We start from the raw sequence: 23,197 nt of genomic DNA, 5'->3' as shown, positions 1-23,197 counted from the left end.
ACCACCCTGTGAGGGTGCCCCCCCTTATCCTCTGGGGGAGCTAAGTTCTTTCCCCGGGTCCCTTAACTGGTAGGTGGTTGGACGGCAATGACCTACAGAGATGTCCTCTTGTTCATTCCAACCCCCACGTCCCTGGTAGAACACTGGGAGTTCACCCGACAGGCAGCCGCAACACTCTCTTGTGCAAGTTAATCAATGAACCAATGAATGAATGATGGATAGAGTGGTCGGGCAAGATGTAGGAGTTTCGTATTCAGCAGTAACAAATCACCGCGAACTGGGTGGCTTCAACCAGCACAAATGCATTGTCTTCTAGTTCTGGAGGTCATAGTCCAAAACAGGCCTCCCCAAGAAAAGTCAGGAGGTCAGCTCTAGGGGAGAATCCGTTTCCTTGCCTTCTCCGGCTCCTTGAGACTTCCCCTCTCCCGGGCTCCTGGCCCGTCCTCCATCTTCAGGGCTGATGACCCCGTACCCCCCACCCCTTCCTTCCTCTCCCGATCCCACTCATCTTCTGCCCCCTCCTCCCACTCTTAGAGACCCTTGTTATTTATCTCTCTACCATTAAGGTCAGCTGATGAGCCACCTTAATTTCATCCGCAACCTTGTTTCTCCTTTGCCACGTAACCCAGCGCATCCAGAGGTTCTGGGGATTAGGACGTGGATGTCTTCAGGGGACCACGAGCTTGCCTGCCACAAACAGCTTCATTAAAGATGTGAAATCTACTGTGTCTCTCTCGGCAGAGAAGTAATTTTTTTTCTGAGCCTGTGGAACATGGCCTCGTTCTTTGGATGTTTAACCCTGCACGTGCTTCTTTCTTGCTTTGTGACCTGGGACACTCAGCACACACACCGGCTCAGTGAGTAGTGGTGGAGAAAATGAGAGACGAAATGCCTGAGCTGTTACTTAAAAGTAGACTGATGAGGGGCGCCTGGGTGGCTCAGTCAGTTGAGTCTCTGACTCTTGATTTCGGCTTGGGCCATGATCTCACGGTTCATGTGTTCGAGCCCTGCGTCGGGCTCTGTGATGACAACGCAGAATCTGCTTGGGATTCCCTCTCTCCCTCTCTCTCTGCTCCTCCCCTGCTCGTTCTCCCTTTCTTTCTCTCTCAAAATAAAAAAATAAACCTTAAAAAAAAAAAAAAGGCTGATCGGGTTATGTCTAAAGGACACAGGAGCTAGTTTGACCTGAGATGGAAAAATTTGAGCACCAAAAAGAATTATCACTGCAGTTGATTGAAACCCACCAGATACATAAAAATTTGTAATTTCACAATGATGCAGGACAGGAGGAGGGGGTGTTCCTAGGTCCAGGTAAACACTTGGACTCAGAAGACTCCCATAAGCTACACTTGACCCCGTGTAAGCAGATGGCCAGAGGGGCAGGAACATGGCTTGCCACGAGGACATCGGGCATTCTTCCGTGGGTGTCCTTGCCCCAGGTCACATTGTGGACTACGTCGCTGTCTGGGAGGTGTTTTCTCGCCAGGCGACACAGCTCAGTGCAAGGAGATGTAATCCACATCAGGGCTCAGGTGGGAGCCTTCCGGTCTTAAAAGCTTCATACCCCACAGGAGCCAGAATCTCCTGTAACAACTCACAAGCATAGCTTCCAGGGTCCCCCCACAAGGGACATCCCCAGTTCCCAGAGTCACTTCCCTTGAGGAAGTCCAGAGTGTGGCTTCCCTGCTAGACATTCATGGCTCATGTACAGGTGCCCCCATCCAGATGTGATCTATCAATCAGGGGTCATTTGCCCCGTAAGCCATGCTGCCTGGTAACACACTTCATGTTCTTCTTGTGAGTTTCCCAGTAGAAGTTATCCAAAGCTCAGATTCTCAGGGATTTGGCAAAAGTTTGAGCATCCTTTTGTTTTCAAATACCAAAACAAAATAAAACAAAATAACAACAAAATAAGGAAACAAACAAAAAAAAAGAAAAACACGGACCCAATCTCATTTGTCACCATTGGAAGTTGCTGTGGCATCAGTTGTAATTAGCAAAGAATCAAACATCCATTCTGTCTACAGGCTTTATGTCAGAACAACTGGATTGTTTGAAGACTGTCAGCTTTACGAATGTGGAAGTGATAGAATTACAAAATGAACATTTTCCAGCCCCTAATGAAATCGTGGATCTAAGTTAACAGTTGCACTTGGATGCTAAAACGATTAGGTGAAGGTTGATAGACTTTGTGATGCAGGGATCATGCTGGCGCTTACTTGAACCTCCTGATCGCTCTTAGAACTTAGCCATCCCTTGACCTTATAGGAAACATATGGTGCCACTTACAGGCTATTTTGGAAAACAAATTAAGTCTGATTCTAATCAAGATATGAGATGTAACTAGTACTTTACAGGAAATACAGAGGAGAGAGGAACAGTGACACCCCATGGAAAGAAGGTGGAGCATTCTGCAGGATGAATAATCTAGCTCCCCCAACAAACCAATGGCATAAAAGAGAAAAGGGAGGGCAGAAAAAAGTAGATTTAACTGACATTGTGGGATTTTTTTTTGGTTCTTGGTTTTTGTGGTTTTTTTTTAGTTTACTTACTTTGAGAGAAAGAGAGAGAGAGAGGGAGGAGAGAACAAGCAGGGGAGGGGCAGAGAGAGAGAGAGAGAGAGAATCCCAGGCAGACGCTGCACTGTCAGTGGAGAGCTTGATGTGGTGCTTGAACTTAGGAACTGTGAGATCATGACCTGAGCTGAAATCAAGAATCAGACACTTAACTGACTGAGCCGCCCAGGCACCCCAAAAACTCTTTACATTGATAGTTACTGTGGGACTATTTTAGGTTTTGAATTTTTCAAGTAACCCAAATGTGCAACACTAGAAAAATGGTTAAAAATCATGGTACATCGCAAAACGAACTATTTTGCAACCACTGTAAAGGAAACTTTTATGGCTTTAAAACAATTTTTTTTTAACATTCATTTTTGAAAGACAGAGACAGAATGCGAGCTGGGGAGGGGCAGAGAGAGAGAGGAGAGAGAGAGAGAGAGAGAGAGAGAGAGAGAGAGAGAGAGAATATCCGAAGCAGGCTCCAGGCTCTGAGCTGTCAGCACAGAGCCCGACTTGGGCCTCGAACCCATTAACTGTGAGATCTGACCTGAGCCGAAGTCAGACACTGAACCGACTGAGCCACCCAGGCGCCTCAAACTTTTATGACTTTTAAACACCACTGGAAGTTTCCTGTTACAGTGCTAATTGAAAAAAAAAAGGACAGAATTGTTTTTGCATCAGTGTAAATGGTGTGCAAACATGGAGAAGGGTAGGCTTAGAGAAACAAACTGGAAGCAAATACAGCCAAATGCCTTCATTGGTTGTGTTGAAATATTGGTCTTACAGTAAAGGAAGTCTTTTTCTGTTTGTCTTTGTTATCCACACTCTTCATCATGAGCATTAATTTTTCTATGCATCCTTTTATAGCTATATAGAGGTATGATGAACATACTGTAAAATTCACCCGTATTAAGAGTATAATCTGACACATTCCTGTAAAGGATCGAGTCATGCGACCACCACCACAATCAAGTTCTAGAACCTGGGACCCTGTGATGCATCTCATTGATTTTTCTTGAGTAGACTTTATTTTTACAGCAGTTGTAGATTTACAGAAAAATTGAGAAGACAGTAAGGAGAGTTCCCCCCTACACTGTACACAATCTCCCCTGTTGTCAGCAGGTTACATGGTTATGGCACACTTATTACAATCAATGAGCCAATGTCGGTCCATTCTTCACCAAAGTCCGTACTTCATTCAGATTTCCCTAGATTGTCTTTTATTTTTCTTTTCAAATTTTTATTTAAGTTCTAGTTAGTTAGCCAACAGCGCAATATTGGTTTCAGGGGGGAGAATTTAGTGATTCATCACTTCCATACAACACCCAGTGCCCATCCCAACAAGTGCCTTCCTTAATACACATCATCCATTTACCCATCAGCCCACCCACTTCCTCTCCATCCACCCTCAGTTTGTTCTCTGTCGTTAAGAGTCTCTTGTGGTTTATTTCCCACTCTTCTCTTTTTTCCCCCCTTCCCATAGGTTTATCTGTTTTGTTTCTTAAATTCCACATAGGAGTGAAATCATATGATATTTGTCTTTCTCTGACTGAGTTATTTCGCTTAGCATTATACACTCTAGCTCCATCCACGTCATTGCAAATGGCAAGATTTCACTCTTTTTAATGGCTGAGTAATATTTCATTATATATATATATATATATATATATATATATATATATATATATATATACCACATCTTCTTTATCCACTCATCAGTAAGTGGAAATCTGGGCTCTCTCCATAGTTTGGCTGTTGTTGATAGTGCTTCTATAAACATTGGGGTGCATGTACCCCTTTGAATCTGTATTTTTATTTTTATATCCTTTGGGTAAATACCTACTAGTGCAGTTGCTGGATCATGGGGTAGTTCTATTTTTAACATTTTGAGGAACCTCCACACTGTTTTCCACAGTGGCCGCACCAGTTTGCATTCCCACCAACAGTGCAAGAAGGTTCCCCTTTGCCTGCGTCCTGGCCAACATCTGTTGTTGCTTGTGTTGTGAATTTTAGCCATTCTGACAGGTGAGGTGGTATCTCATCATGGTTTTGATTTGTATTTCTTTGATGATGAATGATATTGAGCATCGTTTTCATGTTTCTGTTAGTCATCTGGATGTCTTCTTTAGAAAAATGTCTATTCGTGTCTTCTGCCCATTTCTTCACTGGATTATTTGGTTTTTGGGTGTTGAGTTTGATATGTTCTTGATAGGTTTTGGATATTAACCCTTTGTGAGATATGTCATTTGCAAATATCTTCTCCCATTCCCATAGGTTGCCTTTAAGTTTTGTTGATTGTCTCCTTCACTGTGCAGAAGCTTTTTATTTTGATGAGGTCCCAGTAGTTCATTTTTGCGTTTGTTTTTCTTGCCTCCAGAGATGTGTCTAGTAAGAAGTTGTTCTTGCTGAGGTTAAAGAGGTTGCTGCCTGCCTGTGTTCTCCTCTAGGATTTTGATGGTTTCTTGTCTCACATTGAGGGCTGTCATCCATTTTGAGTTTATTTTTGTGTGTGGTGTAAGAAAGTGGTCCAGGTTCATTCTTCTACACGTTGTTGTTGAAGTGACTGTCTTTTTTCCATTGGATGTTCTTTCCTGCTTCGTCAAAGATTAGTTGACCACATAGTTGTAGGCCCATTTCTGGGTTTTCTGTTCTGTACCATTGATGTATGTGTCTGTTTTGGTGCCAGTACCATACTGTCTTGATGATTACCGCTTTGTAATATAGCTTGAAGTCCTAAATCGTGATGCCTCCCACTTTGCTTTTCTTTTTCAGGATTGCTTTGACCATTCAGGGTCTTTTGTGGTTCTATACGAATTTTAGGATTGATTGTTTTAGCTCTGTGAAAAATACTGGTGGTGTTTTGATAGGGATTGCATTAAATGTGTAGATTACTTTGACTAGTGTAGACATTTTAACAATATTTGTTCTTCCAGTCCATGAGCATGGAATGTGTTTCCATTTCTTTGTGTCCTCTTCTATTTCTTTCCTCCGTGTTCTGTAGTTTTCAGAGTACAGATCTCTTACCTCTTTAGTTAGGTTTAATCCTAGATATCTTAACTGTTTTTGGTGCAATTGCAAATGGGATCGATTCCTTGATTTTTTTTTTCTGCTGCTTCGTTATTGGTGTATAGAAGTGCAACAGATATCTGTATGTTGATTTTATATCCTGTGACTTTGCTGAATTCATGGATTAGTTCTGACAGTTTTTTGGTGAAGTCTTTTGGGTTTTCTACATAGAGTATCATGTCGTCTGCAAATAGTGAAGTTCGGCTTCTTCCTTGTTGATTTCTTTTTGTTGCCTGATTGCTGAGGCTAAGACTTCCAGTACTGTGTTAAATAGTGGTGGTGAGAGTGGACATCCTTGTCTTGTTCCTGACTGTAGAGGAAAGGCTCTCAGTTTTTACCCCGTTGAGGATGATACTAGCTGTGGGTCTTTCGTATATGGCCTTTAAGATGTTGAGGTTATGTTCCATCTATACCTACTTTGTTGAGGGTTTTCTTTTATCAACAATGGATGTTGTATCTTGTCAAATCCTTTTTCTGCATCGGTTGAGGGGATCATATGGTTCTTATCCTTTCTTTTATTCATAAAACGGTGTATCGTGTTGATTGATTTGCAAATATTGATTTGCTCTTGCAGCCCAGGAATAAATCCCACTTGATCATGGTGAATCATTCTTTTAATTTACTGTTGGATTCGATTGGCTGATAGTTTCTTGAGAGTTTTTGCATTCATGTTTATCAGGGATATTGACTAGTACTTCTCCTTTTTAGTGGGGTCTTTATGTGGTGTTGGAATCAAGGTAATGCTGGCTTCTTACAATGAGTTTGTAAGTTTTCCATCCATTTGTAATTTTGGGGGGAACAATTTGAGATAAATAGGTATTAACTCTTCTTTAAATGTCTGATAGAATTCCCCAGGGAAGCTATCTGACCCAGGACTCTCGTTTGTTGGGAGATTTTTGATTACAGGTTCAATTTCTTTGCTGGTTATGGGTCTGTTCAAATTTTCTATTTCTTCCTGTTTCAGTTTTGGTAACTTGTGAGTCTAGGAATTTATTATCCATGTCTTCCAAATTTGCCCAGTTTGTTGGCAGGATCACCGCTAAGCCAGGCACGACCCCGGTAGTGTCGGACTTCTAAAGCTTCACGTTTTGTGCTCTGCTGATGCTAATACCTTGCGGTAATCTCCGTAAGCAGGGTTCCCTCCCCACCACCCCCAAAACCCGCAGTTCTTATCTCCCCCAAATCAACCCTCTGCAGCTCCTACTTTCCACGATTCTACTTGTAGACTTGCAGTTTTGTTCTCTTAGTCCTCAGATTGATTTCTTGCGTGCTCAGAATGATTTGATACTTACCCAGCTGTATTTGAGGGACGAGGCAAGCTTAGGGTCCCCCTGCTCCTCGGCCGTCCTAACTTCTCCCTAGTTTTCCTAATGTCCTTTTTCTGTTCCAGGATCCCATCCGGGGCACCGTATTACTTTTAGTTGTTATTTCCACAAGATGACTTTTAATCAGAACAAAGTAAAATCGGCTTTATGTTAAAATCCTCCGGATATATTAACTGTCCATTTTTCCCTTGGCCTCCTCGTTGTTGTTGAAGCGTTACTTGTTGACAAAGACCAGGCCTTATATTAGTTGTATTCCTGGTAGTTTCCAGCCTGGCACCCTGCATACTGACTACTGAAGAATCTGCTAATTTGGCCTCTGGCCGACAGTAACAGGCTGGAGCAGGAGGGAGGGAGGAAGAGAAGGAGGAAAAAGGGAAAAAGAAAGGCATTACCTACAAATCGTTCAGAACTTCAGAGCTCTGAGGGACCTTCGGTGTCTGCTGTGACTTCACGGAGTGGACTGCTCTTGGCTTTTGTGTCCCCCAGGTTGGAGATTGCAACCCTGAATCGGGCCGACTCAGCCCTGGAGGCTTGTCGAACCCAAATCAGCAGAGATACCATCGCCCTTCTGCTGAAGAATCTGACCAGCGCTGGCCACCTCTCCCCCCAAGTAGAGAGGAGGATGGGCTCCGTTTTCAAAACGCAGTTTCTGTTGCTGGAGAAAGAAATACAGGAGGAGTATGATCGGAAAATGGTGGCATTGACAGCTGAATGTGACCTGGAAACGAGAAAGAAGACCGAGAACCAGTACCAGAGGGAGATGGTGGCAATGGAAGAAGCAGAAGAATTGCTGAAACGTGTCAGTGAGAAGGTAAGGCAGCTTTGAAAGGAAGGCTTCACTCTCCTGTCTGCTTTCTCTCAGGGATTCATCATTTATCCATCCGTCTGCCCGTCCATCCGCCCATTCACTCATCACCCATCCATCTATCCATCCACCCACTCACCCCCCCATCCACCTGTCCATCTATATACCCATTCATCCATCTACCTATCACTCTTTTAATCCACTCATCTATCCACCCATCCATCCATCTACCCACCACCCTTCCATCTACCCATCCATCCATCCATCTATCCTTTCACCCACCCAGCACCCTTCCATCCATCCATCCACCCATCCATCCATCTACCCACCACCCTTCCATCCACCCATCCATCTATACATCCATCCACCCATCCATCCATCTACCCACCACCCTTCCATCCACCCGTCCACCCACCCATTCACCCATCCACCCATCCATCCATCCTTTCACCCACTCACCACCCTTCCATCCACCTGTCCATCTATACATCATCCCTCCATCCATCCATCCATCCCTCTACCTACCATCCTTCTGTTCGCCTCTCCATCCACCCACCCACCACCCTTTCATCCACTTGTCCGTCCATCCATCCATCCATCCATCCATCCATCTAGAATTTATTTAGAAAGGATTTATTGATCACTTACTGTCTCCATGCACTGGGCTAGGCAGGGAAGTACAGAGGAAAATGAGACATGGTTCTTGAGTTCAAGAAGTTCACAGTTCAATGAACGATCTTCACGCTTAGAAGGTGTGACCTCATCCAACTATTTGAGAATAGAGATGTGTTCACAGTGCTGTGGGAGGTCATGGGGAGAGTAGAAAGCATGCATCCACAGAGAGCGTGGCCCAGGGAGGTGGTGACGTCAGCGTGTGTGGGTGTCCGTCTGGGCTGCATGGTGCTAGACGGCGGAGCCCTCCAGCACCAGCTCCATTGTCAGACAGACCTGGACTCCCTTTGCAGTATATTGCGGTTTGGCCCCTGGGGGCCTGGATGAGCCTGCCTGGCTGTGAACCAGGGCTGAGGGCGCCCCCTCTCAGGGTGACTGGGAGAGGTGATGCAGGAAAAGTAGCCAAGAGGTGTTGGCTGCCCCAAGCTCAGTGCACAGTGCTCAGCTCTGAGAGTTCTGACCCTCGGCCTTCCCAGGGCTGGCTTCTGTTGACCAGAGATCAGTTCTCATTTCTCTAAGAAACCCGTCAGTTTGTGTTTTGAGAGGAATCATACTAGAGTTCTTCACTGAGTGCATCCAGTCAAGCCTGATACCTGCCTTCCTCTGTGAGAGAGGCTCAGTCCCTGGGACTTGAGCCCCCATTTCCTGGTCTAGAAATCGGTCATCCTCAGGAGGTCTAATACCTATTTAGGAAGGAACAGGCTTCTGAACTGCTAACTCCTGTTCCCCAGCCTGCCGGCCATGCCCAGATTCCCCTGGACGTGGACAAACAGGGCCCACAGCTTGTGGCGCTCCGGTGGTCATCTGTTGTCAGCCTGCAAGCTGGGTGGTGATGAAAAGAGGCGAGATTCATGCCTTGCCCCCGGGGTCCCCCTCCCCTTAACATGCATCTCGTTTTAGGGTGATGCTCATTTTCTGCTCGGCTCCTGTATGAACTTCCTGTGACTGCTATAACAAATTACCACAGATTTAGTAGCTTAAAGCAAGGTATTTTTATTCTTTGACAATTCTGGGGGCCAGAAGTCCTAAATCAAGGTGTCAGCCGTGCATACGCTTCAGAAGTCTCTAGGGGAAGGTCCTTTCTTGTCCCTCCCAGCTTCTGGTGGCTCCAGGCACTCCTTGGCTGGTGGCCACATCACTCCAGTCTTGACTTCTGTCTTCACATGCACTCTTTTAGCCCGGGATGTCATCTCTTCTGTCTCTTGTAAGGGCACTTGTCTTTGGAGTTAGGGCTCACCCAAACAGCCCAGGATGGTCCCAGGAGATCCTTAACTTAATTACATCTGCAAAGATCCTCATTCTGAATAGAGTTACATGCACAGGTTCTGGGTTAGGATGTGGTTTTGTGTCTGGCAGGGGTTGGGGGCACTCCTCAGCCACCAGCTTCCTGCTGGCTGACCCCGCTCTCTGACCTCCCTCCATGACTGTGCTGGTCAACACCAAGTTTCTCTAAGCCACGGGCTTCTGAAGACGGTGCTGAGCTCACAGAGCAGTGATTTGACCCCTAAACCATCGCACAGCTCGTCTTTCTCTTCTCTCCTAGATTTGTTATCATTTTTGTTCCTATGAAAATAATACACGTTCTAGGAAAGAGGCTTGGAAAGTACTAGAAAATAGGAGACAGCAAACTAGACCCATGAGCCCAGCCTGTTTTTGTCTGGCCCATGGATTGAGAATGTGTTTTTACATTTTTATATTTTTTTAATTTTTTAACATTTATTTATTTTTTGAGAGACAGAGCATAAGCAGGGGAGGGGCAGAGAGAGAGGGAGACACAGAATCCGAAGCAGGCTCCAGGCTCCGAGCTGTCAGCACAGAGCCCGACATGGGGCTCGAACTCACGAACCACGAGATCATGACCTGAGCTGAAGTCGGTCGCTCAACCGACTGAGCCCCCAGGGAGCCCCTGTTTTTACATTTTTAAAGGATGGTGAAAAATAAAAGCAAAGCAAGAAAAAAAAAGTAGAAGGATAGGATGTGTGACAGCAAACCTTAAAAGATTTATCTGGCCCTTTACAGACAAGTTTGCCAACTCCAGCTCCAAAACATAAAAAGAGAAACCTTGAAAAAAAAAAAAAGTGGCACCCCCTTTGCCATCCAAGGTAGACATTCATTCAGTCTGGTTTTTTTTGAGTCCCTACTGTTGCCTGACCCCAGAGATTTCAGCATCCATTTTGGCCTTTTGCTTTCTATATGTATGTTTGTTCATTTATTTTGAGAGGGAGAGCAAGTGCATCAGCAGGGGAGGGGCAGAGGGACAGGGAAAGAGAGAATCCCAAGCGGGCTCCGTGCTGTCAGCGCAGAGCCCGACACGGGGCTCGAACTCACGAGCTGTTGAGATCGTGACCTGAGGTGAAACCGACGGTCAGACGCTTAACCGACTGAGCCACCCAGGCACCGTCTCTATTTTTTTAACAAAGTACAGTTTAGGCAGTTCATAAAATTGCGTATGTTGCTTGTTCCCGCTTAATATCACGGTGTAAATGTTTTCTGATCTTATTAGACGCTCCCGCACTTCGCGCTCACCGCATGCAGGTGTGGTTCTAAGCACGGCGCGCAGACCTCATCACATCTTCACACCCCCTGAGTGAGGTGGGAATTGATAGGATCCCACTTTTACAGCTGAGGAAACGGATTTGGAGAAGGTCACCTGCCCGAGGACACGTGGGTGGGGCCAAGACGCAGAGCCACCAGGCAGCGAGCACCAACCCCGCACCCCCCTGCAGCCATGGTGCGTTGGCACGCCATACCCCCCTGCTGCCCTGTGCCAGGCTAACCCATCCTGCTGCCTCCTACCTTTAGCTCCCAGAAGGCTGCCTACAACAATGTGGTTGTAAGTGTTGCCTCATTATTGGCGCAGGTAGTTGGGGTCCTGAGAAGGGATGGCGGGACAAGCGTGTTCCTGCCTGGCCTCACTCCCCAATCTGCTGGCCCGCAGCAGGAGGCTGCCATCGCTCTGGGTCCTTTGGGTCACCCTGTTCAGAAACCGGTCGCCTTGCTTGAGCCAGTTCGCTTCCAAAAATAGCATCTGAACGGCAAAAGTCTTCCCTTCCGGTCCGTGCAAGCCACTCCCTGTTAACAAAAACTACCAGTGACCTCGTAACTTACCTATATGTTTATCACAGTCGTCTTTAAAGAAAATGCGTGAAAATATTTTGGGCATATGATTCCATTAAGAACTAGTTTTTTATTTAAAAAATTTTTTTAATGTTGTTTATTTTTGTGAGAGAGAGAGATAGAGTGTGAGCGGGGGAGGAGCAGAGAGAGAGGGAGACACAGAATCGGAGGAAGCAGGCTCCGGGCTCCGAGCCGTCAGCACAGAGCCCGATGTGGGGCTCGAACTCACAGACTGCGAGATCGTGACCTGAGCCGAAGTCAGACACTCAACCGACTGAGCCACCCAGGCGCCTCATAAATCCAGGCTTCGAGCTTCTTTTAAAAAATGGGGAGATGTGCCGCGGTGCGTCCGTGTTCTTGCAGAGCCCCCGTTGGTGGGCTGAGCAGTGGGTGGCCCGTAGGCAGGGCTTCTCTCCATTGTGCCCACTCTCCACCACCCCTTAGCGCCTCTCATACCAGGACACCTCACTCGCTTCTATATGCTCACCTGCTCGACAGGCCCTTGGTGGGGGGCTCCCCTGCTTTACAGCATAGCCTTCTCATCTGTGCCCCAGGAGGACTGAGCTCGGTCAGGGGGTGAACACATTTCTGCAGGTCTCTGGACCCTGAACGCAGGAGGGCAGCGTAGATGGAAGCGAGGGGGGCTCGCATCAAAATTGGTTATAGTGGGCGCCCGGGTGACGCATTCGGTTAAGTGACCGACTTCAGCTCAGGTCCTGACCTCACAGCTGGTGAGTTCGAGCCCCGCGTCGGGCTCTCTGCTGACAGCTCGGAGCCTGGAGCCTGCTTCGGATTCTGTGCCTCCCTCTCTCCCTGCCCCTCCCCTGCTCGCTCGCTCGCTGTCTCTCTCAGAAGTAAACATTAAACATTCTTAATTGGTTTTAGGGAATGCTTCACTACGACACGAGCATATCATTGCTTCGTGCCTTATTCTTCAGAAATGTAATTCTGAACAAGGACAGATAACTTTATTTTAGGGTTTCCGTGCATGCAGGTGCACTCTACATACGTCCTGACTGTGAGAAGCCATGTGGATTTCACCCGATGTTTCACTCCTGTTAATTACAATAAATTGGGGTGTGCGGCTTGAATTTCACACTGTCAGGAAAAGAAGGTCGCTTTGATGAGTGAATCAGCCTAACTGGGCACCAGCTCCTGTCTCAGCAGCAGATCGTCCTGTGGTGCCCACACCCCTCTGACTGTGGGTGAGCTGCATTCTCTAATTCAGATGAAAGCTGTGAATAACCACTTCTGTCCAGAAGAGTGGCTCACAGAAGTCTGATCCGATCCTTTTTGTACAATCAGCTTTTTTTTTAATGTTTTTATTTATTTTTGAGACCGAGACAGAGCATGAGTGGGGGAAGGGCAGAGAGAGAGAGGGAGACACAGAATCCGAAGCAGGCTCCAGGCTCTGAGCTGTCAGCACAGAGCCCCACGCGGGGCTCGAACCCACGAACCGTGAGATCATGACCTGAGCTGAAGTCAGACACTTAGCCAACTGAGCCACCCAGGTGCCCCTATACGATCAGCTTTTAAAACAAGACCGTGTGTTTTCTGGTGGCCGAGGCAAACCGTTGATACGGGGGTGGTCCCTGGAGATGTGGCCGGGAGGACGCGTGTGGAGGTCCGTGACCTCGGGGGGCTGTGGCTGGTGCTCTTCACAGATGTGGGGTGTCGTTGCACCCCGAGGGCAGGGATTGTCCTGGGTGGGCTGCTGGGCTTTTGGGGGGCCCTGTGTAAATAACACTCTTCTATCTGGGCCAGATTCTGAGCAAATTCAAACGTAAGGAACAAGAACTAGAAAGGCAGAAGCACGTCTGTATCACCTTTATAGGCTTTTGTGAGTGATCGGAAGCACAGCAGTAGGTCTGGGCGCCTGGCCACATGGGTCACTGAGAACACAGAGCATTGGCGGGCATACGGTGGTCCCTCCTTAGCCGGAGGGGCTACATACAACCCTCTCCCTCTGTCCCCATCCCCCTTCTGCCTCCCCTGGGTCTCCATTTAGCCTACACAGCCACCACCCAACCCCTCCTGCCACCTGAGACCATGGTCTCTTGACCTTGACCCCTGGGATGGCTGTGCTCTCTGCCTCACGGACACGGGCACCTTCCCCTGGCTTTGCTCCAACGTCTATGGCTGCAGAACACAGAGCCCGAAGATTCTGGTTTCACCTCCTCTCCTCTCCTGGCACGGGTAGGAGCTGGGGAGAGACCCTCAGCTTCCCGGAGCTTGTGTGACTTCACCTGTGAAGTGGACTGTGTTCATTTTGTGTCCCAAATTGCCACACGTCTAGCAACTTCACATCACACCCACTGACCATTGTTTCTGCGTCCGGGAGTCTGGGCACAGTTTAGCTGAGTTCTCTGCAGGGTCTCAGAGGCCTGCCGTCTGGGCCTCAGCTGGGCTGCCTTCTCTGGAGCTTGGGGCCCTGGTCCCAGCTCTTCGGTAGTGCACAGAATTCACCTTCTTGCAGTGTGGACTCGGGCCCTCAGCTCCTGTAGGTTGCCCTTCTCCACGTACTGTTCTTCTTAAGAGGCTGCTCGTTTCTCCCAAGGCCAGCAGAAGAGCGTCTCTCTGTTCAGGAAGGCCCAGCGCATCTTTCCAGAATGCTCACCTCCTGTGTTCAGGCCCACCCAGGATCCTTCCCCGCCCCCCCCCCCCGCCCCGGTTAACTTCAAGTCAACTGATCAGGGACCTCCGTTACATCATCAAGACCCGTTCACTTTTGCCACGTAATAACCAAGTCATAAAGTGACGGTCCTGTCAGGTTCAGAGTTCATGTCCACACCCAAGGGGGAGGAACCTATATGATGTGTATGCCACGGGGCCAAGAAGCTGGGACCATCTTAGAAGTCTGCTCCCCAGGGGGAATTAATTACACTCTCCTCCTGGGATGTGGGTCTCTTCTGGTAGTGGGATGTGAAGGCAGCAGGAACTCAGTGTAGGTGTGTCTTTTCCTTCCTTCCTTCCTTCACAATGACCACAAAGAATGCAGGTCTCCAGTGGCCATTTCTTAACTACCCTGCCTCCTTTTTTTACCCAAATCAGCTCAACTTTGGCCTGATTGCTGGTATTTTCCTCTTCAATTGAGTTAAGAATGAAAGATGATGGGGGGCGCCTGGGTGGCGCAGTCGGTTAAGCGTCCGACTTCAGCCAGGTCACGATCTCGCGGTCCGTGAGTTCGAGCCCCGCGTCAGGCTCTGGGCTGACGGCTCGGAGCCTGGAGCCTGTTTCCGATTCTGTGTCTCCCTCTCTCTCTGCCCCTCCCCCGTTCATGCTCTGTCTCTCTCTGTCCCAAAAATAAATAAAAAATGTTAAAAAAAAAAAAAAAAAAAAAAAAAAAAAGAATGAAAGATGATGGGAATAAGCCCGAGAGCCTAACAGCACAATCCATTAATGTTTCCATTCTGCAAGCTATTTTCGGGCAGTTTGATTTGCAGATTTCCATCCCTGTGAATTTTCTGCTTTGAGATTGTTCTGAAAAACATTAAGATAACGGTGAAGGACAGGTTGCAGCAGTATTTCCCAGAGCTTAGCAGCCTTATCATTGCCAGCTTGGGACGTGTGTGTGTGCGTGTGTGTGTGTGTGTGTGTGTGTGTATTGCCATGTGAGTGTATAGGTGCTGTGTGTGCATGAATGGATCCGTGTGCACACATTCGTATGCACTCTGCATTGCAATATGCATGTGTGTGCATGTGCATACATGTATTCACTGTGTGTTGCTGTGTGTATATATATTTGCTGTGTGCACACGCATGTATGCATGTGCATGTGTGTACACACGTGTGTGCACTGTGTTGCTGTGTGCATGTTGTAGATGTGTGCACCTGTGTGTATGCATTGCGCATTGCTGTGTGCACGTATGCATGTGTGTGTGCATGCATGCACATGCACTAAGTATGTGTATGTATATTTGCTGTGCGCATGTGCATACATGCATGTGCACATGTGTGTTCTGCACTGTGTGTTGCTGTGTGCATGTGTTTGGTGTGTGCATCTGTGTGCATGGATGCATGTGCATGTGTGTGCGTGCATGTGCACGTGTGTGCGTGCATGCATTTGAACATGTGTGTATGCACTGTGTTGCTGTGTGCATGTGTGTTTGGTATGTGCGCGTGTGTGTACCTGTATGCATGTGCACGTGCGTATGCATTGCGCATTGCTGCGTGCATGTGTGCATGTGTATGTGTGTGCATGCGTGCGTGTGCACTAAGTATTGTGTGTGTGTATATTTGCTGTGCGCATGTGCATATATGCATGTGCACTTTGGTCTTGTGCACTGTGTGTTGCTGTGTGCATGTGTTCGGCGTGTGCACGTGGGTGGCTGGACGCACGTGTGTGTGCGTATGCATTTGAACATCCGTATATGCACCATGTTGATGTGTGCACGTGTGTGTGTGCACTTGCATGTGGCACGGGCGTGCCCGGGCGTGCCTGTTTGATGAGTAATCTCTCACGTTGCGCCTCCCTTTCCTGCAGTGGGCTGTGGAGTGCAACGGCCTCCTGCGGACCCTGCACGGCCTGGAGCAGGAGCACCTCAGGAGGTCCCTGGCTCTGCAGCAAGAGGAAGACTTTGCCAAGGCGCACAGGCAGCTGGCCATTTTCCAAAGAAACGAACTGCACAATATCTTCTTTACCCAGATACAAAGTGCCATTTTCCAAGGGGAACTGAAGCCAGAGGCGGTGAAAACGCTGCTGCAGGATTACTCCGAAATACAGGTGAGGCCTCACATCGGCTCGCAGTGAGGGAAGAGTGACTTCCCCGCCCCGTCTCTCGTCTCTCGGGGGGTTTCTCCTCTCCCGGAGTGAGTCCCGTCTCTTCCTTTCTCTTCCTTTTGGTTGCATACAGTGAACTGACCGCCTTTTCCTTCCTCCCCTTGACGTGTGCGTGAGTTGCCAGTAAACCGGGCAGTCGGTGGCTTGAAGCCCAGGCCAGGGACGCCGGCTGACTCGGATTCGAATTCCTGTCCCACCAGCCATCAGCTCTGCGAATTGAGGCAAATTGCCTGACTCCCCCGATCCCGTTCCCTCAGCCTGCAGAATGGGGGTAATAGAGCGGATTCATGGAAGAGCCTGTGCCTGGCACATTATACCCTTAATATATATACAGCAGTTAAAAATCTATAAATACACGTGTGCATGCACATGTGCGTGCATCCGTGTGTACCTGGGGTTTACTCTCTGTGGATACTCCTGGGTGAATCCGTGTGTTTGCGTGTGAGCCTCGGTGTGAATGTTACTAATCCCGATGGAATAAAGTCCCGAACATCAATGGGAATAGCCGATCTGAGACCGTCACCACCGCTGCTGAGGAATTTCTCCGGCCCGCACGGGATATTTTGCACGCGCGTTTACACCTGCAGAGTGAAACCACCGGCTTGCAGCCATGCGAGCAGATTTCTGGTCCCGGCACAGGCCCGGCGAGGGAGAGCTGTGAGGAGCAGGGCTGTGCCAGAGGAGACCAAGTGACCGTCCCCGAAAGGCTCCCGAAAGTGGGTTTTCCAGGGTGAGAGGGCCCCCGTCAGGAGGCACCACGCGTGAGGAGAACAAGCCAGCCTCTCCGGGTTGTTCCCACTCAGACTTCAGCGGGAGTAGATACAGGAAGGATTCCGTTGTCTTCCTGGTTAGGCCTTCAGACCCCATGGCGTCCCTTAAGTACTGACCAGTTATGGAGTCATCTTTCTCCTCATGGCGGGCGGTGGCTGACTGTCAACACGTGGGCGTTTAAGCTAGAACGAATGCGTGATTGTTAGCAGTAATGGGATCAAGAAGGTGACTTCCATGGGTGATAATTGTCCCACAGCACAGGCATCTGTGCTGCAAGGCGCTTTTCCTTACGAAACTGGCTCGAGTCAGTGGTTCGCACGGACCCGGTTTTTGTGGAGGGCAGGAATATTGCCTCAGTGTTCCCGGTAGATCGATTCTGCTGCTGGTGAGTCAGGAACACGCTGGTGTTCGGCCGTATCGGACCGACCGTTCTGCTTTTCCGTCTGGACGGTGCAGGTTCCCAGGTGTCGGGAACTGGAGACATCGCAGCTTTAGGGGGAGAGGAGACTGGCCGTGGTATCATATGTATCTTGTAGAATAAAGCGTCGATCTCTCTGGCGACCCACTGCGGGGACTATGTTTCCACGGATGGGGAAAGACAGCAGAGCCACCCAGTGGGATAGCACAGCTTAAGCCAATGTTTTGATTACCGTTGGTCCAATGACTGCCCATCTAACTACTGTGCCACTGGTTAAAGCGGCATTTGATAGCAGCCTGAATTTAGAGCACAGAATTAGATCACTGAGTTCAAATCCCTGCCCGGCCACTGGCCAACAGTTTGCTGTGGACCCCGTTTCCTCCTCTGTGACGTGGGAACAATTGTTCTCTCTCTCTAGATGAAGTTAGATAAGGCGAGGAACACTCCGGGCCCAGGACGGACCCAGAGACGATACCCAGGTATCTGATAACCTCATAACCCAGGTTATCATCAGCGTCTTGTGTTGGCTTGGCCTTTGTCATCTTGTCGCCCGTCTCCTGCCGGAGTGTGGAGGGTCGGGGGGTCAATTCAGGTGTCTGATTTACCGGTGCTGTGTTTTGCGAACCGCGTGGGCGGAGGCTGAGCGACTGAGCAAAATCCGCTTCGGGACAGAGAGAGACAAAGCATGAACGGGGGAGGGGCAGAGAGAGAGGGAGACACAGAAGCGGAAACAGGCTCCAGGCTCCGAGCCATCGGCCCAGAGCCCGACGCGGGGCTCGAACTCACGGACCGCGAGATCGTGACCTGGCTGAAGTCGGACGCTTAACCGACTGCGCCACCCAGGCGCCCCTGCACTCATTTCTTATTAGTATGTAATTTTCTTCTAAGCCCTTGTTAATGGCAGGGCGGTTGAAGGTGATCACCCCCATGCCCCTACCCCTGTGCGTTTCCTTCAGAAAGGAAATGGAATGCTTTACATGCCTAGAATGTTCTCTAAATGTTAATGAGGCATATTTTCTTGATTTTTTTTTTTTTTCTAAACAGGAGAAATTGGAAGAGTTAATGGACTTTTTCCAGGCTAGTAAGAGATACCATCTAAGTAAAAGATTTGGCCACAGGGAGTACCTGGTCCAGAACATGCAGTCGTCAGAGACCCGTGTGCAAGGCCTTCTGAGCGCCGCTGATGCTCAGCTGACCGTGTTCATCCAGAAGCATGAGAGGTGAGACCTGAGAGCCATCACAGATGACACACACAACCCCCTTGCCCCATCGTTCCTCATCAGGGATCGTCCACGCTGCTCAGTCAGCGAATACACTGACTGCTCCTGACTTCGTAAGATTCTCTAGTTGGAAGAATCCTTTGCATTGTAGAATTTTAAAAACGTAAGTGATGGTTGAGACAGCCATACGACGAACCTTCCCTGTGCCCATCATACAATCTCCATGATCAATCTTGATGTTGCCCCACATCCCCCCAGAGTTTGTTTTTTTTTTTTTTTTAGTGTTTATTTATTATTATTTTGAGAGACAGAGCGCAAGGGGCAGGTGGAGAGGCAGAGAGAGAGGGACACACAGAATCGGAAGCAGGCTCCAGGCTCCGAGCTGTCAGCACAGAGCCCGACGTGGAGCTCAAACCCACAGACCACGAGATCACGACCTGAGCCGATGTTGGACACTCAATCGACCGAGCCACCCAGGCGCCCCTCCTCCAGAGTTATTTTAAAGCAAATCCCCAACATCTCGCTGTGAGATCAGTGGTGGAGGCTTACATGGGCTGTGTGGTGGGAGAGCCCACTTCCCCTTGAACTTGGGCACTCTGCTGGCTTCTGCATTCACCTCGGGAGTGAAGTCTGAACATACAGAGGCTTGGGGCACCTGGGTGGCTCAGTCGGTTTAGCGTCCCACTCTTAATTTCAGCTCAGGTTGTGATCCCAGGGTCATGGGATTGAACCTTGAGCCGGGCTCTGTGCTGGGTGTGGCGCCTACTTGGGATTCTCTCTCCCCCTCTCTCTGTCTCTCTCTCTGTCTCAGTCTCTCCCTCTGCCCCTCTACCCTACTCAGGTGCACATGTGCTCTCTCTCTCTTTCTAAAATAAATCAATACGTACACACACAGATGCTGGTCTTGGATCACACGTGGTCTTTCTCTGCAGCTCCAGGGTGCCGTGTGGTCGGTGGAAATGCACCTTCCTGCCAGGGCAGCCTCTGCTCTTCTGCAGCCTGCCTGCCTCCTTCCTTCCTTCCTTCCTCCCTTCCTTTCTTCCTTCCTTCCTTCCTTCCTTCCTTCCTTCCTTCCTTCCTTCTTCCTTCCTTCCTTCCTTCTTTCCTTCCTTCTTTCCTTCCTTCCTTCTTTCCTTCCTTCTTTCCTTCCTTCTTTCCTTCCTTCTTCCTTCCTTCCTTCCTTCCTTCCTTCCTTCCTTCCTTCCTTCTTCCTTCCTTCCTTCCTTCTTCCTTCCTTCTTCCTTCCTTCCTTCTTCCTTCCTTCCTTCCTTCCTTCCTTCCTTCCTTCCTTCCTTCTTCCTTCCTTCCTTCTTCCTTCCTTCCTTCTTCCTTCCTTCCTTCCTTCCTTCCTTCCTTCCTTCCTTCCTTCTTCCTTCCTTCCTTCCTTCTTTCCTTCCTTCTTCCTTCCTTCCTTCCTTCCTTCCTTCCTTCCTTCTTCCTTCCTTCCTTCCTTCTTCCTTCCTTCTTCCTTCCTTCCTTCCTTCCTTCCTTCCTTCCTTCCTTCTTCCTTCCTTCCTTCCTTCTTCCTTCCTTCTTCCTTCCTTCCTTCTTCCTTCCTTCCTTCCTTCCTTCCTTCCTTCCTTCCTTCTTCCTTCCTTCTTCCTTCCTTCCTTCCTTCCTTTCTTCCTTCCTTCCTTCCTTCCTTCCTTCCTTCCTTCCTTCCTTTCTTCCTTCCTTCCTTCCTTCCTTCCTTCCTTCCTTCCTTCTTCCTTCCTTCCTTCCTTCCTTCCTTCCTTCCTTCCTTCCTTCTTTCCTTCCTTCTTTCCTTCCTTCCTTCCTTCCTTCTTCCTTCCTTCCTTCCTTCCTTCCTTCCTTCCTTCCTTCCTTCCTTCTTCCTTCCTTCCTTCCTTCCTTCCTTCCTTCCTTCCTTCTTCCTTCCTTCCTTCCTTCCTTCCTTCCTTCCTTCCTTCTTCCTTCCTTCCTTCCTTCCTTCCTTCCTTCCTTCCTTCCAGGTACTTGATTGCAAACAACAACACTTGCTCTTTCTGGTTATGAGAAGCTCTGAAATAAACAGAGGCCTGACTATAAAGCTGGCTTTCCCAGGACAGTCTGTGGTTTTCTCAATTGATTCTGCCACCTTGGTAATTTTATTAGGGCTCTGCAGCTCTCCCGCCCTACCGAATGAAGATGCTGTAAGGTGCAAATTATGCAAACACTCCCTACCCAAAGATGCTAATGAATTTGTCACTGCAGTTGCCTTGACACTCCTGATTAATTTTCACTCAAGTCAAAGAAACCGTTCCTTGCCTTGAACTGAAACACCGGACAGCTGGTCGTACTGTCGTGAGCCACGACTAGGCAGGTGTGTCCTATCTCTGACTTTTAAATTCTATTTTAAGAAGTTGGCCTAGACTTCTGTTTCTAAGGCATGTATCCACCGTTCATTCATTCATTCATTCATTCGCCTATTCACTCCTTCAAGAAGCTTCCATGGACAAACTACCCTGTGGGAGCAGAGGGCCCAGCCCAGCGATGCAGGCCGACTGGGACTAGTAGTGGGAATCACAGCAGCAGACTGCGTCGATCAGGATTCTGGAGAAAAACAGCCAGTCAGATAGATACGGGGAGTTGGCGCGCACAGTGACAGAGGCTGAGAAGCCCACCATCTGTCATCTGCAAGCCGGAGACTCAGCAAAGCGGGTGGCAGAGTTCAGTCTGAGTCCAGAGGCCTGAGGACCAGAGGGGATCCCAGCCTGGGAGCAGCAGAAGGTGAGGCGAGGAGTCCAGCTGAAGCAGTGAGACTGGAAAGAAGGGGGCAGATTCCTCCTTCCTCTGTCGTGTGTTCTGTTCAGTCCCCTGCTGGATTGGCTGGGGTCCCCCCACGTGGAGGAGGGTGGGCGGTCTGCTTTACCCTCTAATGTCTCCTGGAAACCCCCTCCCAGACCCACTCAGACACAGCGCTTACTGTGGGTGCCCTGCGGCTACCCAGGTTAACGCGAAGAATGAACTCTTCACAGGGTGTTTCCTGCCTTCACTTCTTGAACTTCCGTTGTTTTTTTGCTTTGTTTCGTTTTTAATTGTTTCTAATGTTTATTCTTGAGAGAGACAGAGTGCGAGCCAGGGGAGGGGCAGAGAGAGGGGGAGACACAGAATCCGAAGCGGGCTCCAGGCTCCGCGCTGTCGGCACAGAGCGCGACGCAGGGCTCGAACTCACGAACCGCGGGATCGTGACCTGAGCCGAAGTCGGACGCTCCACCGACTGAGCCACCCAGGCGCCCCCGCTTGGACTTCCATCGTGACAGTCCCATCACCAGGAACTCCTGACCCACCGTCTCCTCTTGGAAAACTGTGGTGGCCCCTTGAGCGCCACTCTTTCCCAGAACTCTTGCCCAGCCGGCCCAAACTCTTGGCCCAAACCGGCGGGTTTCTGAGGTTGAGCCTTCTGTGCACGTCTCTAGTGACGCTGACTTCGCCCTTCCTGTATTTCGGGAACTTCCTGCCTGCCTGTTCCGCTTCTGCTCCTTCAGGGTGAACGAAGACTTTCTCTGATCAAACCAAACTCATGCAGAGATGACCGTCCAGCCACACCAAGAGCTGGGCTGAGAGTGGGTTTGCAGTGTGCCTCAGCCACCTCTCTCTCTCTCTCTCTCTCTCTCCCTCCTAGAGCAGGGTACCTGGACGAGGACCAGATGGAGGCCCTGTTGGAGCGCACCCAGACGGAAGTCTTTTCCATCAAACAGAAGCTGGACAATGACTTGAAGCAGGAGAAGAAGAAGCTGCACCAGAAATTAATCCTTAAGAGAAGGCGAGAGATACTGCAAAAGGTATGTAAGGACTCGCGCCCTTGACGCTTTGTGTGACCTTCCCGAGCCCTCGCGGGGCGCCGGGCACCGCTGGGGTCCGGAGCGCGGCCGAGGATCTCCCAGAGCCACGTGCCGTGCCTGGCGGAGACTCACTAGAACGCAGTGTCCGGAAGGTCCCGCAGGTGCCGTCCAGCCTGGGCAGAGCAGAGAGTCCTGGTGTGTTGGTCCCGCCCACCGGGGCCGGGAGTGAGGGCAGGGGGAGTGAAGAGTGAGCGATGGGTACCCTCGCGCTCAGTGAGGGCTTGCTCAGCCCTGTGCTAAGTTTGCTGCAGGAGATGTCTCACTGAGTCCCTACATTAACCCTGTGAGGTCAGTACTAGCGTTTGGTCCTTTTGTTTTCGTGTTAGCTTTATTTTTTTACATTTGTTTTAATGTTTATTTCTGAGAGAGAGAGAGAGACAGAGTGCGAAGGGGGGAGGAGCACAGAGAGAGGGCGACACAGAATCCGAAGCAGGCTCCAGGCTCCGAGCTGCCAGCACAGAGCCCGACGCGAGGCTCGAACCCATGAACTGAGATCGTGACCTGAGCTGAAGTCGGACGCTCAACCCACTGGGCCACCCAGGCGCCCCTGGTTTTGTTTTGTTAATGAGAACCCTGAAGGTGAGAGAGCCTAAGTGTGGCAGCTCGAGCTGACCGGGGGCTTGTGAAGGACTGACACT

The 23,197-nt window shown here is 49.3% G+C and overlaps 1 protein-coding gene across 6 annotated transcripts in view; it reads left to right on the top strand.

Moving 5' to 3' along the window:
• Window positions 1-23,197, top strand: part of EVC2 (EvC ciliary complex subunit 2) — a 136,240-nt gene that overhangs the window by 67,072 nt on the left and 45,971 nt on the right. For 5 of the 6 annotated variants that reach the window (XM_058723120.1, XM_058723118.1, XM_058723121.1 and 2 more), the window contains 4 exons: window positions 7,439-7,763; window positions 16,030-16,269; window positions 18,560-18,735; window positions 22,340-22,499. In XM_058723120.1, the coding sequence (XP_058579103.1) occupies window positions 7,439-7,763; window positions 16,030-16,269; window positions 18,560-18,735; window positions 22,340-22,499 (901 nt within the window). The remainder of the gene's footprint in view (window positions 1-7,438; window positions 7,764-16,029; window positions 16,270-18,559; window positions 18,736-22,339; window positions 22,500-23,197) is intronic. The other variant, XM_058723119.1, reaches the window with a different exon arrangement.

The sequence above is a fragment of the Neofelis nebulosa genome, chromosome 3, assembly GCF_028018385.1.
Source record: "Neofelis nebulosa isolate mNeoNeb1 chromosome 3, mNeoNeb1.pri, whole genome shotgun sequence".
NCBI lineage: Eukaryota > Metazoa > Chordata > Mammalia > Carnivora > Felidae > Neofelis > Neofelis nebulosa.
The sequence above is the reverse complement of the archived record's forward strand: the minus strand, read 5'-3'. Positions and strand labels throughout refer to the sequence as shown.